The following is an 18,831-nucleotide window of genomic DNA, read 5'->3' on the forward strand; positions in this document are numbered from 1 at the left end:
CTAGTAAATTACTTCCAGTCATGCGAGTGCCTCACCTTACAACCACAGTGAGTTGCAACAGTAATTCTGAGTGCAATTATGATAAGTAGAGGGGAACTACCAGTAAATGTAATGTAGTTATATCCTCAAAAAAATATCCTAATTTGGATCCAACTCAGTTTATTCCTAATTAATATAAGATTAATAGTGGCATAAATAACTGTCAACAACTGGGCCCCGTTTCATTTCCTAAAGTACAGAACTTTACAAAGTACCTCACATTTCCATCTAAAACCTTACATAGGCCCAACATATTTTAAATTTTGGATAATATTTTCATGTTTGATATTTTTAATATATTTTTATAATGATTATTTTTAGATATTTGTTCACTGATACAATTGATGTATAGTACCCAAAAATCAGTTATTATGGGATGGGCAGTTATGATTAATAAATCAATATTTGGGTATATATCAGTGGTGGGATTCATCCAGTTCGCACCATTTCGAGAGAACTGGTTGTTAACTTTCTGAGCACTTTGGGGAACTGGTTGTTGGAAGAAATCATTAGGGCAGAGAACCAGTTGTTAAATTATTTGAATCCCACCACTGGTATAGATCAGGGGTGGACAATTAATTTTTCCAAGGAACCACGTGAGAAACTGAGAGCTTGTGAAGGGCCAACGCCACCCCCCAGTCCCTGACTGCACCTTCTCATTTTTACTGCTGCTAACACCCTGTCCTCCATCCCAATGCTGCCAACACCATGCCCCCTGCCACCAACGCCTCACCTAATGCACAAGAGGGGCCACCCATGTGCCAGATGTAGCCCATGGGCCATAAAATGCCCAAGTCTGGTATAGATATATGAAAGTGAAGAAAGTCTAAGCAGGTGAATCTTAAATACACAGGAAATAGATGTTCTGTTGTTAAATAAATCTTATCTCGAACAGAACATTATTCAATTTTGAGGAGGAAAATTTCACTGTGCCTGAACATGCCCAGATGCCTTAATGGAGAGAAGTACTTTTCATCATTTTCTAAAAACAAAGCTTTCCACTGGTGTGAATGCATTCTTAATGGTGGATTGCAAACTGCACACTAGAAGCAACAATATAAGCAGTATAAACAAAAGTTTAATAGGTGATTTCCCCCCCCTCCATTTCTCCATTTTTTTTCTCCACACAAGTCCACCAAAGTCTTCACTGTTCTTAATTCTGTGTTGCATTCTACACCACTACTCCTTTTTTTAAAAAAAAATAAAAAATAAATGAATATGTATATAGGTAAAATCGCACAAAGGAAAAAAAAGACCTATTTAAAGGAAAGGAATCTGCCTGAATGTACAGAAGTCCTGAAAATTGCTTGTAAGTGTACATATTAAGGAAAATAGCTATAATAAAAGAGAAATGGGTATAACAATTAGTGTGAATTTTCACAGATTTTAAAATTATCTGCAAAACTAAATATATTAGACTATTGTTCCCAAATATTCGTTTCTCTTCTAAAGTGATTACAAATAGCAAAGTAGAGAGTAGACACTCCTGACTTGCATCTTAACTTATTGGAAAACCTGTGAAGAGTGTTCCATTTACTGTAGTCCTTGCTGTGCCAAATATATATAACCTCCACCCAAGTTTTATCCTGGACTGAATTTGTTTAAAGTTCCTAGCAAGAAAGGCTACTCCAAATTATTAAAGGCTCTTTCTGCATTTAGGAACATTACTGCCACATTCTTTTTCTTATTATTGGTGCATTATAATACATTTATTATAAGTCTGCTGTTGTGTTTTATCTTCCTTTTGGGAATGTAACTTGTTTGATCTGCATGTATTATTTTAGAAACACAATTCCTTAGACATTCAGCTAATATTGTAGTTAATATCTTATAATCAACATTCAGTAGAGAAATTGTTCTGTATGATTGAAGTTTCTCTGGACCATTTCCTCCTTTGTAAATCAAAGTTATGTATGCTTCTTCCACATTTTTAAAATCGTTTGTGTCTCTTTAATTGAATTCATTGTCCAACAGTTATTCTCAATTTTTAGAGTAGTAGGGTGCCAGTCAATATAATATTAATAAAAAACAATGAAGACAAGACAAAATGCTATGAAGTTGATGTAATATTAACTATTATGCAACTAAAGAGCTCAATAAGACAATTGATGAAAACACTAAAAAATGAATAATTATATAGTAAAGTGAATTCAGAACTTCACAGTAGAACAATAGGGAGAGTAATGGAAAAAAATCAATAATGTTTACTGCAATGTGCAATTTAAGGGAAAATTAGTATAAACTGCTTTATAGCTGTTTTGTAATGCCATAAACAATTACCAAGATAGACAAATTATATAACAATAAATATTACAAATGCCACAACAGAGAAGGAACATTTTATCATATGAGGGGATTACAAAACTCCAACCTACCAGGAAGAATAATCAGTATATTCAGAAAGTTATAAAAATAAAATGTGAATTAAGACCACAAATATTTCTATTAGGTGTAATTCCAGAAAATATAAGTGCAAAATGTCACAGTTTGCTAAGTTATGTACTGACAGGCTACAAGGACAAATTTGGCCCAATGTGGGAAAATAAAAACCCTGCCAATGATGCAATGAATAGATCAAAACTGGAGAATATGCAGTGATAGCAAAATTGGCTGTATACTGTATCCATAACAGGAATCTAACCAAATTAAGCAGGAATGACTTCTTTATATACTACATATCACACAGCATGTGAAATTTACATATTTGGAATATGGTTTCTAGGAAAAGAGAAAAATTAGAAAAACCAGACAAAATGACTTAAACAGATATTAGCAATAACGGTAATATCTCGGTATTCAGAATAAAAGTGCAAATATTTAGGTTAGTAGGTGGGAAACAAAGGCAAAGAAAAAACATTACTTAAAAATATTTCTATTGATTTTTTTCCTTGCTTTTTGTTTATAACTTTCTAAAATCTTTGAAAAGCTTAAATAAATAAAACTATATACCTGTAAATCAGGCAAATTTGTTTATCCTGTTATCAATGTGAAAGTTACTTGACCTTACTTTCATTGTTAGAAATGGAAGTGGGTTAGATTTCTATGGATTAATCTTCTATTCTTGTCACGTATTGTTATAAAAATCTATAACCAACATATACTTAAGCCTACACTTATTGACATGAGAACAGTGGCTTAATTCAAAGACATAAACTTAAATACAACACGATTTACTGATGAAGAGTAGAATTCTTGGTGCCAGATAGAACAGAGATCTGTTCGCATAAAGCCATATAATGCTTCAAAGCTCTGAGATCAATTTATTATCATTTATCTCATCAGGAATGTGAATCATCCCCTTGCCTTAATGGTGGCTCTTGTCAAGATTTGGTCAATGCATTCGAGTGCATTTGCTTGAGTGGATACAGAGGTGAATTTTGCCAGGTGGATATTGACATTTGCACTGAACTGCTGCTGAACTCATCCCTCTGCTTCAATGGAGGGAAATGCATTGACGGCCCTGGAATAACTTTTTACTGCAGGTCAGTTGTCTGCTTATCTATAACCAGAATAATCCATATGGATTGCGTTGTTTGTTGCACAGTCTTTTCCAAAACAAATTGAAATTTACGTTTGCTTTTTTTTCATAAAGGCTATGGAAACCAGCAAAGGGCTAATTATTTTCTGGAGCTCCTTGACTGTTCCTCCTTGTGCTTAAACAATTCCTTCATTGCTGAGATAACTTTAAGCTCTAAAGGGACAGGTGCATCTAGGAGAGTCATGATTTAGTGGCAAGGACTGATATAATTAGTTCCCATCAGAGAGCTGATTGTATTTGTGTGGGTTGCTAAGAGATGACAGTTACTTGATGCTGCATAATCAATCCATCAAAACCAGGAATTGTATAATTTAAACAGTTGAAATCCAACTCCTGTTATCCTGATCAATGGTAGTGAAGAATCAGTATTATCTGAATGACTCGTAGTCAGATCAACTATTTTCCTTGAATGTTAGCAATAGCAAGCAATTCTTAGACTTATATATCACTTCACAGTGCTTTACAGCCCTCTCTAAGTGGTCACCCAACAATCTGAGTCCTCATTTTACCGACCCCAGAAGGACGGAAGACTGAGTCAGCCTTGAGCATGGTGAAATTCAAACTGCCAAATTGCAGGCAACCAGTAGTCAGCAGAAGTAGCCTGCAGTACTGCATTCTAACCACTGCACCACCATGACTCATGTTGCTCTAAGAAAGTTGACAATCCATGTTTCTATCTTGCCTTTCCACCAATTAATAGTACTCTAGATAACTAACAAAATTGCAGACATGAGACTGTCTTCAATTATACCTGAAATAGGACAAGTTCATATATAAACAGTTTAGTTCCCCCTCCCCCCTGTACATTAGGAAACTCATCCTAAATTCAGCTGACCTGAATTCTCCAAATATTTACATGGGAGCAAGAAACCCAAGACTGCCTGCAGCTTCTGAATATAATGCTAAACAAAATTTATATATGAAAAAAACAAATACTTTTAGAGTCAAGAAACTTTCATAACATGGTAACATCCTAGCTCAGTTTTACATAAGAAACCATTGTCCTGATATTATTCGCACAGGAAATTTGTGTTAGGTAATAACTGTTCTCTCCAGCATGGTAATTGGCATGTAATTGCCATGCTTTCTTCCTATTCAGACAAAACACAGGTGACAAGAAGAGAAAATGACAAGGGCAGGAAGTCCTTGTCCGTGTGTGTATTTTATGTAGAAATCAGGATGCATTCAAATAGCTGAAAGCTTTATAATAGGAAAGACATCATCTATGGTGCCTCTGAGAAGGTGGGTGTGGGTTGTAAAAATGTGATAGTTTTAATTAAACAAGAGTTCACAATACAGTTCATAAAATCAGATCCATGGAATTCATTTTATTTCCTCTCAGAGGAGGATTACTGCCTAAATGGGCAGAAACAACAGTGGCACATTGAAAAGCAACTCATCAATTGCAAAGCTTTGACATGATGGAGATAATGCAGTTGATGTGTGTGTGTTTGTGTGTATGGATCTGGATTGGATTGAAAAGAAAATATTTATTTTCACAAAGCTTTCAACATTCTCTATGCTGTTCTTGGAGGTATTTATCACATTCTTGTTGCATAAAGATAATACTGTGAATTTTACTTTGACTTACTTGCATCTTGAAAAAGCTCGATAAAAAACCCCGTAATCCTCTGGTGATAATTTTCTGTGCAAAATACCAATATATTTCAAAAGTATTATATTTCAAGTTTCCATTATCTATGTTAAACACTTTGAAATAAAGCTGAGTTAATAATTTTATTAAGTACAATTATTAAATACAAAGCCATCTCTTAGTGGATTATAAGTCTGTGTGGCAATAAATAGCATAATATATTTAATTACACTACTAATCTATAAATGAAATTAAAGCAAAATTCAGGAGGAACTACTTATCCTGCCTTGCATTTGTCTTTGTAAAGAATGACAATTCTGTGTTATTCAGTGCTATTACACTATTTCTTTTGTACCTCAGTTATCTTTTTCTTTAGCTTCATACGCTTCATTTACCCATTCAGTACTTTAATTTTCTTGGTTGCAGTGATCCAATTATGTAAATGACATCACAATATACCTTCCAATGCAACATTGCCAACACATCCTCTTAGCTGTTTAAGCAAATTAAACAGTAAGAAGAGAAATCAAGAGAAGGAAGCCAAGAATCAAAGAAAAAGAATATTTGATGCTGTGTAATTTAGACTCATAGACATTGCTCGATACTAAGATCTGTTTCTATTATGTAGTAATTAGAAAAGTGTTTAATTCAATTGGTTTTAGAGACACTACTAGAAGAGTGACTTACCACTTGAAAATGCTCGCCTTCTAACCCCAACTATATGTTCTCTGATTAATGTAGCTTGAGAAAACAAAAATGTAGCTTATCGCTATTGGTGGAAATATCATGTCTGTCAATATAGATATATATAATCATGTCATTTAAAGATGGCAGCTGTATATGAGGAGTCTTTAATGTAAGTTCATATCACAAAAGTTTTCATTAATAGGAGAGAGGGGGGAGGGGGGAGAGGGGGAGGGAGAGAGAGAGTACATTTGGGCAAACCACAAATAAAATTATATATATATGTGTGTGTGTGTGTGTGTGTGTGTGTGTGTGTGTACATACATACATACATACATACATACATACATACATACATTCTGAATAATTCTTAGGGAACCTATGGTAGAAGACAACAGCCAACATACCTATCCCCCAAAAACCTGGTAAGGATCCAAATGACCTGCGGTGGCAGTGCAGTGGTTAGAGTGCAGTACTGTAGGCTACTTCTACTGACTGCCGGCTGCCAGCAATTTGGCAGTTCAAATCTCACCAGGCTCAAGATTGACTCAGCCTTCCATCCTTCCGAGGTTGGTAAAATGAGGATCCAGATTGTTGGGAGGAATATGCTGACTCTGTAAACCACTTAGAGAGAGCTGTAAAGCACTGTAAAGCGGTATATAGGTCTAAGTGCTATTGCTATTGCCAAATGATTGTTTCAGACTATTCATTGATTGAATCACTGGAGGCAAAAGCCCAGATGAAGGTTTCAAGAATGCCTATATGTTACAAAGATTTTAAATTTTAAAACTTATGCAGCACAGTTTAGAAGGCAATTACAAAGGCAGTTATTTGCAACCAAGGTGAAGATAAAAATATGTAATTAAATCTCTATATTTTTAAACATTATAATACAGTTTGTTTATTTGACTTCTTTGTGCTATTGCGTAAGAAAACTGCTCTAGGAGTTTCACACGTCCTTAAGGTATCTGTTCCCCTTTGATAACCTGGCATTTCTCCTAGATCAAAAGGGCACTTAGTAAACCTATCAATTAGAATTTACTCTGCTTTAAGCATTAGAGTAGAAATGAAAAGGTGCCAAGTAATTTATCATTTACATTCATGTTCCCCCCTCCCTTCCCTTCCTCCCACCCCACCTCCCACCACATCAGGTTGTGTTTTGTTGCAAACGGATCTGCTTTAAAAATGAAAAATGAATTTCTCCTGCTTTGCACTCATAAATTATTTTCCTTGAAGTTACTACCATGACGAAAAAGCAGATGCTAAGATGAAATTCTGAAGGCTAACAAATATGTGCAAACATAGCATGTAGCTTCGTAGAAAGTCAGGTAGTTCTGAATATAGAATCTGTTGTATTTACAGTTAGTTCTCATCTTACAACCATAAATGGGATGAAAATTTCCACTGCCAAGCCATGTGGTTGTTAAGTGAGTGACATCCTAATGTTATTACTTTTTTTTGCCAAAGTTGTTAACTTAATCATTGCAGTTGTTAAGTGAATCGTGAGGTCACTAAGCAAATCCGGCATCCCCCATTGACTTTGCTTGTGAGAAGCTGGCTCAGAAGATTGCAAATGATGATCACATGACCCTGGGATGCTGCACTTGTTATAAATTCAGTTGCCAAGTGCCCAAATGTTGATCACATGACAATGGGGATAATGTAATGGTCCTATGTTGCTTTTTTCAATACCATTGTAACTTTGAACACTTGCTAAACGGATGGTTGTAAGTTGAGAACCATTGTATTACTTTTAAGTCACTTATTATTGTGTGTGCCTTATGTTTATAGCACTTCATCTAAGGAATACTGCAATAAACTCTGTAGAAGGCTGCTCTTGGAGACCACTCAAATGCTACTAGTCCATAGTTTAGTAGCACAAGTAATTATGGGCACAACTCAGTATACCTATGTTATGCCAAAACTACACACAGAGAAACAGACTGGTTATCAGTGAGCTTTTAAATTTTGCTAGAAGAAAAAAAGTTTCTGGGTTCAAATGCAAGCTGTATTACAAATAAACACGCTAGGCGATTGCTTGAACAGGAAGGTAGTTTTTATTGGACAGTTTAATGTGGAGCCTAGAAATTGAAGGTAGACCACGATGTTAGAAAGCTGAAAGTAATGGTGTTTATAGTAACAATGCACTTTGATATGAAATATATTAGATTGAGGCGCTCCTACCTTGGGGAAGGCCTGTTCCTTATCCTGTGGATGTGGGTAAATCTCTTCGTTGGTGTCAAATTTGAGAGCAATCTGGCATCAGGGTGTAGTCTTGTGACAAGAGATTTCTCTTATCATGAGTGGTTTCTGGTTTATATTTGTTTGCCAGTGTTGGCTGACTTCCTAGAGAGGTGCACTTAATCAATTTGAGTCCATGGGTCAATGCTAGCAGAGAAAGTTTAAGTGGTTTCCCAAAGGTGCTTTTTCAGGAGGTAACTGGATATTTTTGTTTTTCTTTTGAAGACGTTTCGCTTCTCATCCAAGAAGCTTCTTCAGCTCTGACAGGATAGTGGGGAATGGAAGGATTTATATTCCTTGCAGACAGCTGGTCATTTCCATCCTTTTAGAGGGTCGTTGAAGCACTTAGAGGTTTATCTGTGTCCTCAGGATCATCTGAGTAGTGCTCCTCTACAGACTTTAAGTGGTTTCCTTGTAACTTTATTTTGAGGTTTGCTAGCTGATCAGTGGTGGTCAGGCCTGACATACAACCTGACCAAAACAGGAGGGGGTGCCAAAGGGGTTTTTATCTACTGACCATATAATTCAATGGGTTGGTTACCATATATAAGTCATTTACCATATATAAGTCATTTAACCATATATAAGTCATTTATTTAGACTAAATGGCATCTGACCTGGTTAAGCAAGGAGCCATCTCTCTCCCAACATTTTTCCTACCTCATAAGATCCATGAGAGCAGATACCTCTGTAGTGTACTTGTTTTACAGACTTGTAATACTGCATTCCTATTGGACAGATACCATCGCTGGGCGATTGGTCGATAACAACAAACCTGATTGGCCGCCTAAGCGGTGGGAAGTTTAAATAAACGCCATTGGTTGCGGGCCGCGAGCAGTCACTATAAAAAGGGCTGCCGCGGCTTGACTTTAGTTGAAGTTACTTGGTTATTGAATAAAGAGCTAAACTCAACTCCGGTCTCAAGTCTGCTTTGTTCGAGCGATAGAACAACCTCTATTAAGCAGATACCTTTGTCTCTTCTGTCAAGCAATGCCATCTGATGGGGCCTAGGAGGCATATCTTTTCTGTTGCAGTGACTGGTCTCTGGAGGATCAATACCCTGAAAGTTTATTTATTTATATTTTATTTTATTTATTTGATTTGACAATCACTTACAAGATAATAAGTATAAGTATTAACATGAGTAAGAATACAGGAAATAGGTATGAATAAATGGGGACAATAGGACATGGATGGTAGGCATGATTGTGCACTTATGCACGCCCCTTACAGACCTCTTAGGAATGGGGTTAGGTCAATAGTGGATAGTTTAAGATTAAAGGAGTGTTCAGACAATTACAACTTAAAGCTTTAGAGCTTTAAACTCCACCCCATCCAGGTTGGTGTACAGTGTCTGGGCATGGTGTCTGGACACGGTAGGGTATTCTGCTATTATATTTATTGTGTCTGTTTTTAGGTATGGGTCAGCTTTAATTGTACTCCACCCAGAGTCAATGTTGTTGGGAAGCTTTGTGCATCTCAATTACAAATAAGCAAATAATTTAAGTCTAAATTATAAGTAAATAAACTCTTCCTTTTTAGCCAAAGCTATTCATGATACTATAAAGGAATTAAAAAAAAAAAACTAAACATAGCCTTGGAGAGCACTTTCAGATAAAATTCTCATTGTTCCTTAGTAATGGCCAACCTCCATGGAGGTTGAAGGGAGTATGAAAAAGAAGACATGTGCCAGTAAAATATGGCTGCATTAGAAAGGAAATGAAGAATCCAGGTACCTCACAGCAGGATCTGTTAAAATTAATTTGATGACTATTAGATAGGAAACTGGAGTGTTTAACCTTTGCAAAAAAAAATACAGTTTTAAATGAGCTGGTTTTATGGAAAACGACAAGAAATAATTAAATAGCCCTATAAATGTATCATTTGCAGTTCTGCTAAAAATAGATAACTCTAACTCTGAGCCTTTCTTTCCCTCATTAATGGCTTATCTGTATCACATTGCACAGTATTTATAAACTTTTTAACTCATGGGGGAGGAGAAGAAATCCAGTGACAGAATTTTGACAGGGATTCTTCTGGTAGGAAGTCAAAAATACCATGACCCAAGGAGGACCTAGGGATAGTGAGGAGAAATTGTAGGAAGGTTGAGCAGTGGAACCATTTGATCTAGAACTCTGGACAAAAGCCCTATGTGCACACTCTAGAACAGGGGTATCAAACTTATGCCATCACAGTGGCGTCATGTGACATATTGGGACTTTTCTCCCCTTCGCTAAACCGGGCGTGGGTGTGGGCGTGGCCAGCGCATGACACATTCGGCCCATGGGCCAAGAATTTGACAGCCTTGCTGTAGAACATGAGACAGGAACAGGTTTGGATGATATTGGCCTAAGGAAGCCAGTGGAGTTAATGCTTATTTCATTCCCATCCCATCCTAATCCATTTTGAGAGGAAGAGCTGATAGGGTACATCCATGTTTCTGTTTGTCGGTCTGCATCCATCCATCCTACATAAAACAAGATCTTTACTAGGCTTATAGGCTGTTCCAATGAAGCCTAATCATCTTACATATCTGTTAGGATGATGCTATTATTTGAATGAGTTTAAAATAATGGCACATATCCAATTGTCTCCTCTCTCACTCTCTCCCTTCCCCCCTCTCCCTCCCTCCCCCCCTCTCTCTCCCTCCCTCCCTCCCTCCCCCCTCTAATTTTTCTGTCTCTCTCATAAAGGACATATAGTTGTTGCTGTTTTTTTAAAAAAACTTTTCTATAATATATCATGAACATAGAAACAGCTACAGATGAAAAATATGAAATATTAGAAAGAGAAGAACATTGTTATTTGATTGAGGGAAATATAGATGACTAAGTAGAGAAGGGTTCTTTCATACCCATTAAGTCTATGGTCTAAAATAATTTGGTTGCACTTCTGAAATAAATAAAAAATACTGCGTTCCCTCAGTGCTTTGCAAAAGGAGGGAGATAGCAGAAACTCCCTACAGCGTGAAATGGAAACAGTATGAAGTCTTTAACTGTTTTAGTGAGTTTTCCCCCCAAATTGTTTTGGATGTATTACAAAGGGCTAAAGTCACAGAAAACATCTCCAGAGCCACACAATAAACACAAAGCTCAGTAGCACAGCCCCAAATTTATATGGATAAGACCCCTGACATTTACAACTAAAAAAAAAAAAAAAGAAATAAAAAGCAGGTGATAGAAAACTACTTCCTGAACCTTTTGTCAGCTTTAGTAGATAAGGTGAAAGTAAGTGAACCAGTGGTTGACCCGTTGTAAGAAAGGTGAAGCAATTCATTGTTTCACTAGCTAACCTTCCGAAATTAAACCCTTTTAGAAGATCAAGCTGGAAATATAATATTCAGAAATTCAGTTTCAGGAATTATGGAATTTAGTTCAACAAGAAGGAGAAATATTTCATACTGTAAAGTGAGAGTTACAGACTTCTCCAATATGGCCAATAGTTGCTCACATATTTGCCAGTAAACTTCATTATTTGCTAACTGTTCTAAATCAGTTTATCCATCTTTGAATCATAACATTGATCTTGCTTTCAGTGATTAATTTATTTGGATAATTAGCAAGCAATACAATGTGATGGATGGATGGATAGATGGATGATGTGTATGAGTGAATGAATAGATATAGATAGATAGATAGATAGATAGATAGATAGATAGATGAATAAGTAGATAGATAGATGAATAAGTAGATAGATAGGTGGATGGATAAAGAGAGAGAGAGAGAAATTGAGAGAGAGAGAGAGAGAGATAGACAGAAAGAGAGAGAGAGAGAGAGAGTCACAGACACAGACATAATGTAAAGGTAAGGAAATCATCTGGAAAATGTTTTTTTTTTAAAAAAAAAAAAAAACCTTAGGCCTGGAGTTTTCTCAATAGATCATCATGTACTTTCATATTCTATACATCTTTTAAGGATTATATCAAAAACAATGTTTTTAATTCAGCCAAGTATCATCTGTAAAAAGAGAGATGCGACCCATTACTGTATTTGACAAAGTACTTATGGGAACCACTCTTGCCATCTTTCTCTTTAAAGAAGTTAAAAGCATCAGGTTTTCTATATAAAAAAAACAAAAAATTTACATTTGGTATTTGAGAGCTGCAAAACACTTATCATTGCAGTGAAGATAAATGCCTGCCCTTGCATCTCCGTGGCATAGAATGTGGCAGTTAGCCCTGAGATTCAGGAAGAAATTATATGAGGATGCTGAAGAAAATCACAATCCTGAATCCTATTCTTTACCTCCTTTCAATGGAGGCCTGAAACACCTTGTTGCAGTAAGCACTGAATCTCATTGAATATTCTGGAAGAGAGAAGACGGAGAAGCACACAGGCTGGTTGGCCTGTGCAATCAGTCCTGATCTGTATTCAAGATTTAATTTTGAAAAGGGCATACCTCAAATTCTCTTTTTAATTCAGGATTCGAGGGGCAAACTGATTCAATTCAAGCCACTTCAGGATTTGACATTTAATTTTTTTAAAAAAAGGTTATCTCGAGGTGGTAATGGAAAAACATAGAAACATTTTTTCATTTTTTGATAGCATGAAAATAGCAGGGTTAATAGACCCTTTTTGAGGACATTGATCATGACAAATTTTGGTTGGGTATCTTAAAAGATTTCAAGATTTTTTTCCTTAAAAAAATATTCCACTGGATCTCTTTGAAGCAGATACACGTCTGAAGTAAAGGTCAGAAGAACAGTCTATAAATTTCCCAAAAGTGACACCTAGTTTTGCTGAATCTAGGCAGCAGGTTTCCTGTGCCAACTTACATACATACAAGCCCCTCATCCTATTCTTCTGTAGGGTAAGAAATGTTATGAACATTAAAGGAAAGGAGGAAGAAGTAATGAACAAAACAAAGTAAAAGCGAGAAATAAGAGGGGGGGGAAAACAAGAACCCACATCTAATCTAATCCACATCTAGCAGTATATCTTTCTGTAAATTTCTAAACTTGAAACGTATCCTTAATTCCACTATATTCATACAGTATTTCATACCTTGCCTTTTGTTCTTTCAATTTCTCAAGCTTCTCCTTTTAAGACTATCAACAACTCCATCTAATTACTTTTGCAGTTTCCCCTTCCTCTTAAATCCATTCACTTTTCTATATTTGTTTTGTTCTTTTGTCTTTATTTATTTATATCCTGCCTTTATTATTTTTTGCAAATAACATGGCAGCAAACATATCCAACATATCCTTCTTCCTTCTCCTATTTCCCCACAACAATCCTGTGAGGTCAGTTGGGCTGAGAGAGAATGACTGACCCAAAGTCACCCAACTGGCTTTCATGGTAGAGGTGGTATTCAACAGATTCTGACCAGTTCTGGAGAACTGATAGTGGAAATTTTGAGTAGTTTGGAGAATCGGCAAATATCACCTCTGATTGGCCCCGCTCCCATCTATTCCCTGCCTCTCAAGTTCCAGCTGATCGGCTGGGTCTTCTTTTGCTGCCCTGCACAGGAGAATGGAGCTAGAAAGCAGGTTAGTGGGGTGGGGAGGGAATGGGATTTTGCAGTAACCTTTCCCCTGAAGTGTGGTGGGAATGGAGATTTTATAGTATCCTTCTCCTGCCACACCCACCAAGCCACGCCCACAGAACCACTAGTAAAAAAAATTGAATCCCACCACTGTTTCATGGCTAGGACTTAAACTCAGGATTTCCTGCTTTCTAGACTGGTGCCTTAACCACTAAACCAAACTGGCTCTCTATGTGACCAGATTACTTCAGTGTATTTCCTTCTTGCTGGTAACTCACTTTAAATTTCGTTCACATTCATTCAGCATCATTCATTTTTTATCTATCTCTTCATGTTTTACTGTACACTCTTTTTAAGTACCCTATTCTCACTGCATTCGGCCTGCTTTTATGCTTCTCACTCTCACAATTCTCATTTCCATATAACAAAATAGGCAGAAGCATGCTCTTATTAAACAGGCACTATTATGTCTTTGGTTAAAAATGCCTTCTTCATGGCAGACCATGTTATCAACCTTCAGACTGTGAACTTCTTAAAATTTTACCTTCCATTTTACCATTTTCAGTAAATTCTACCAAGTTATATAAATTCATCCATTGATCTAGGACTTGTTTTCTGCTTGGTTTGGTTTGGTTTTTAAAAAATCTAACTCACAATTATTCATTCTATTTCCTCTTTCAGAGACAACTGCTCTAATCTTTAATACAATACAAGGATCCAATATCCTTGTGGTATCATACAATTAGCTAATACTTGCTACAAATCTTTCAGGCTCGTTGCCAACAACATGGTCTAATCTTCATGCAAAATTACACATATATGGATGTCCCCAAAGAACAAATCCCTAACTTTATTACAAACATTCCTTTTTCCTGTATTCATAAATATATTAAATTGATTTATCCAAATAGTTTTCTGTTTCCCCTGATCACTGGACTATTATTATTATTATTTAGGATTTAATTTTCAATTTGATTCACAGTCTGGGACTGGTAAAAAGTTAACTGTTCAGTCCTAACCAAGAACCTAAGAACTGTTAAGGTAACGTCTGAGTATATAGGTAGTTCCAAGTAAGGTTGGGTAGTGGGTTTTTTTTTGTGTTGTTTTTTTTTTTTTGCGAAGTCAGAATATTCAGGCCTGATAAGTTTAAAATTTCCATGTATCTAGGCAGTCCTTTGGCTATTGCTCCAAGGGCTCCTATTACTATTGGTACAACCATTGATTTCTTACTCCACAATTGCTCAACTTCAATTTGCAGATTGCAGTATTACATTATTTTTTCTAATTTTTCTTCAGTTCATGCATCACCTGGTATTGCAATATCAATGAACCCAACTTTTTCTTTTCCACAATAGTGATGTCAGTCGTGTTGTCGGCCAGATGTCTGTTTGTTTGGATTCGAAAGTCCCACCAGATCTTGACTTGTTCATTTTCAAGAACTTTGTCAATCTGATGTTCCCAGTAATTTTTGCTGCATTCGAACCCAAACTTCTGGCAAATTATTATTATTAAAAAGTTTGGATCTTGGAAAGAATCATCTCAACATCGATAGGATTCAGTTGAGTCAGAATTTGGAATTTCTAGCAATAATTTAGCTAGTTAGTAGAAGGGAAGTTGCAGTAAAGAGGCACAAAAAATATTAGCTTTTTCCTCTTAAAAAAATAATTTAAAAAAATAATCCAAAGTTTGGCTCAGTGCTTATAAGTGCTAGTGGGACACCCACTGAGGAATTTAAACCTGTTGAGGCCATTCAGAATTTAAAAGTAAAGTAAAGAGTTGTGCCAGACTGCTACTGAGCACATATTCAGAGTACTAAAGTGAAGTCCAGCTGTGGTAGCAGCACCAGCAGAGAAATGTTATTCTTCCATTAGTAGGACTATAATAAGGACTATTGTTTCGTAGTACAAAGAAATCAAAGTTGAAGCTTGTGGCTGGTCCCAGTAAAAAAGCTGAGAACTTTAATGAAGCTAAAAGCTATATTAGCTTTGCTACTCCAAAAACTCTCTGATCAGCAGAGAGTTTATTGTCAAGCAAAGTTAATAATAGGTCACAGATTGTTCTGACCCAAACCCTTTTCCAATAAAACAAACAATAATCAAAGGAAACAGAAACCTTTTAATGAGTCTTATGAATCCCCCGGTTAAAAGGCTGCTGCAAACTAATTAACTTTGATATATACAAATCTCGCCAAAACTGTGCGAAACTGCCAAGAATCACAGATAAGAAATATTTCTCAACACAAGAGTCTTCAAACACCAACTAAGATACTGCAATGTCCATGAGGCTGGAGTTTCAAAACATTTTCGCTTCCTACAAAGAATGTCTAATTCACAGCTGGCTTTTATCTTCTTGAAGGAGGGGCCATTATCTTGCAGCCTTACTCCCGAGTCGCCCGTGCTGCTGCAGCTGTTCTTTCCTACGAGCAGCCCTGCGCGCATGCGCACTTGGCACAGGCTCCTTGGGAACCTCCTCATAACTGTTGCTAGCCCCCACAATCTCTGAAGGCAGTAGTCCACTCCCTAATGGTCCTGGTCCCTCATCTGAGTCCTCGCTCTTCTCAGCCGTCTGCACCTGCTGCCAGCTAACCACAACACAGATCCAGAGAGCATATTGTTGTGGCCTGCCAGCTGCCAGCAGAGCTGGCGGCAGACTCAGACGATGAGGAGGTTGGGGAATAATTTGGGCCAGTTCTGGAGCCTGGGGAAAGCTATGGTGGATGCTCAGCATAGGACACAGAGATAGAGCCAGGGTCATCCAGTATTTCCCAGCCAGAGAGGCAGCTGCCTTTGGAGTCAGAGATGAGTGAGGAGGAGGAACAGCTGGGACCTGTTCCAGATGTGCATATGCACAGAGCAGATAGGAGAGGTGAACAGCGGAGGACAATGAGCCAGCTTGGGAAGCAAATTGTGGATGCTGAACGGCCCCTCTCTGGCTGGGGAATAAATAGGAGGAAAGGGGAGTGGTTTGGTTGTCACAGACAACCGTTCCCATTTCTGGAAAGTTTGCTCCTTGTGTGTTTCATGTGACAAAGACTGCCTTTAGGTTTGTCTATTTCACTGTTTGAACTGACTTAATTTGCACCCTCCTGGCTGGGAGCTCACAGCCTTGCATCTATCATAACAAGCTAATAAGGACTATTGTTTCTATGAATTTCTTGCAGGACTCTTGTCAGGACTTTCTGTTGATGAATGCAGTTAAATGTATAAAATAAAAAGGGTTGTTGTTGTTGTTGTTGTTTGCAGGGAGTCTGTTTCTTGCTTCTGCGAAAGCTGGGTCAGAACACATATAAGAAAATGCAGCATATAATATGAAGTTCAATATTACATGCATGATAAAAAAAGGCCTGCAGTTTACTTTGCTGTTTTAGTTTAAAGTGATCAGTTTTATTGATATGAGCAGTGGTTAAATCTCAAGCTAACTATGCCCACTGCCAAGAGTTCGATCCTGACCAGCTCAAGATTGACTCAGCCTTCCATCCTTCCAAGGTTGCTAAAATGAGGACCCAGGTTGCTGGGGGCAATATCCTGGCTCTGTAAACCACTTAGAGAGGGCTGCAAAGCACTGTGAAGCAGTATATAAGTCTAAGTGCTATTGCTATTTATTGACTGGTCACTCGGGTCAATGTCAGAAAGTCCATCTCAACCCCCTCCCTTTCCAGTATGCTTCATATATAGAAGGTGATTCCAGAATCAGTACAAAAGCCCATCAAATCTGCAAAGGCTTTGAAATGCTTATGAAGCACTTCAGAAACACTTGATTTGATTTGCTGGCTTGAAGCAGATGCCCATCTTTATTACAGGTGGCCCTCACTTAACGACCACAGCTGTGCCTGGAATTTCTACCGTTCATACTTGTGATCGTTAAGCGGGTTGCCAAATGCCTCAAATGCAGTCAAGTGCCCACAGAGAAGGAGCTGCGGCAGTCATAACTTTGAGGATTGGTCGTAAATAAATTTTGGGAGAGGGGGGGTCAATCATAACTTTCAACTTTCATTAAGTCCCCAGTCTTTAAGTGAGGGCTACCTGGAATCAGCTTTGATGGGAGATTTGATTCAAATTTCCCAGGGGAAGAACTGCTTTTGAGCTTGCACAACTTTAGAGGTAGATAGCTTAGATAGCTTAATTCAAGACCTCGAAAATATTGAGTGCCATCTTGATTCAGCTACAGATAGAAACATTGTCACAACTATAAATAATACTACCAACTTGTGCTGGCTATGATGACAGATATTATCATCGTCTTTTACTGACCCCATAATCCCTTGCGGGGTGGAGTACGGGCAATTGAATGGAGCTAGCATAGAGTTTTAATGGCCGGATGCCCTTCCTGATGCCAATGCAGAGTTTCATCCAGCAGATATATTCTCAGTGCGTCCAAAGAGAGAAATATATGCCTCCACCCAGGATCGAACTCATAGCGAGAGCTCCAACTCTAAGCCACCACATCACCCTGCTATGAATAGAATAGAATAGAATAGAATAGAATAGAATAGAATAGAATAGAATAGAATAGAATAGAATAGAATAGAATAGAATACTTTATTGGCCAAGTGTGATTGGACACACAAGGAATTTGTCTTGGTGTAAATACTCTCAGTATACACAAAGAAAAGGTACATTCGTTAAGAATCAAGAATCATAACGTACAACACTTAATGATAGTCATAGGGTACAATCAACAATCAAATCATACTAGGAAACAGTCAAGTGGGAGGGGATGGGTGATAAGGAGTGATGAGAAGATTAACAGTAATAGTAGTGTACACTTTGTAAATAGTTGAACAGTGTTGAGGGAAATATTTGTTTAGCAGAGTGATGGCTTTCGGGGAAAAAACTGTTCTTGTGTCTAATTGTTCTGGTGTGCAATGCTCTATAGCATCGCTTTGAGGGAAGGAGTTGGAACAGTTTATGTCCGGGATGTGAGGGGTCTGTAAATATTTTCACAGCCCTCTTTTTACTCGCGTGCAGTATACAGGTCCTCAATTGAAGGCAGGTGGGTAGTAATTGTTTTTCTGCAATCCTAATTATCCTCTGAAGTCTGTGTCTGTCCTGCTGGGTTGCAGAACCAAACCAGACAGTTATAGAGGTGCAGATGATAGACTCAATAATTCCTCTGTAGAACTGTATCAGCAGCTCCTTGGTCAGTTTGAGCTTTCTGAGTTGGCACAGAAAGAACATTCTTTATAGACAAGTTTTCTCCATGCTACCCTGTCAAGTACAGCTTCTTTCAGTTGTTGGATGTTCGCCTTTTA

The 18,831-nt window shown here is 37.4% G+C and overlaps 1 protein-coding gene across 1 annotated transcript in view; it reads left to right on the plus strand.

The window, feature by feature from the left end:
* Positions 1-3,656, plus strand: part of LOC148132975 (uncharacterized) — a 56,914-nt gene extending 53,258 nt beyond the window's left edge. Inside the window, exons 4-5 of the mRNA XM_087951266.1 lie at positions 3,322-3,521; positions 3,632-3,656. Of these exons, the coding sequence (XP_087807392.1) occupies positions 3,322-3,521; positions 3,632-3,656 (225 nt within the window). The remainder of the gene's footprint in view (positions 1-3,321; positions 3,522-3,631) is intronic.
* Positions 3,657-18,831: the final 15,175 nt, after the last annotated feature.

Source organism: Notechis scutatus, chromosome 1 (genome assembly GCF_049901735.1).
Source record: "Notechis scutatus isolate UNSWTSFEM ecotype Mainland chromosome 1, rNotScu1.2, whole genome shotgun sequence".
Taxonomy (NCBI): Eukaryota; Metazoa; Chordata; class Lepidosauria; order Squamata; family Elapidae; genus Notechis; species Notechis scutatus.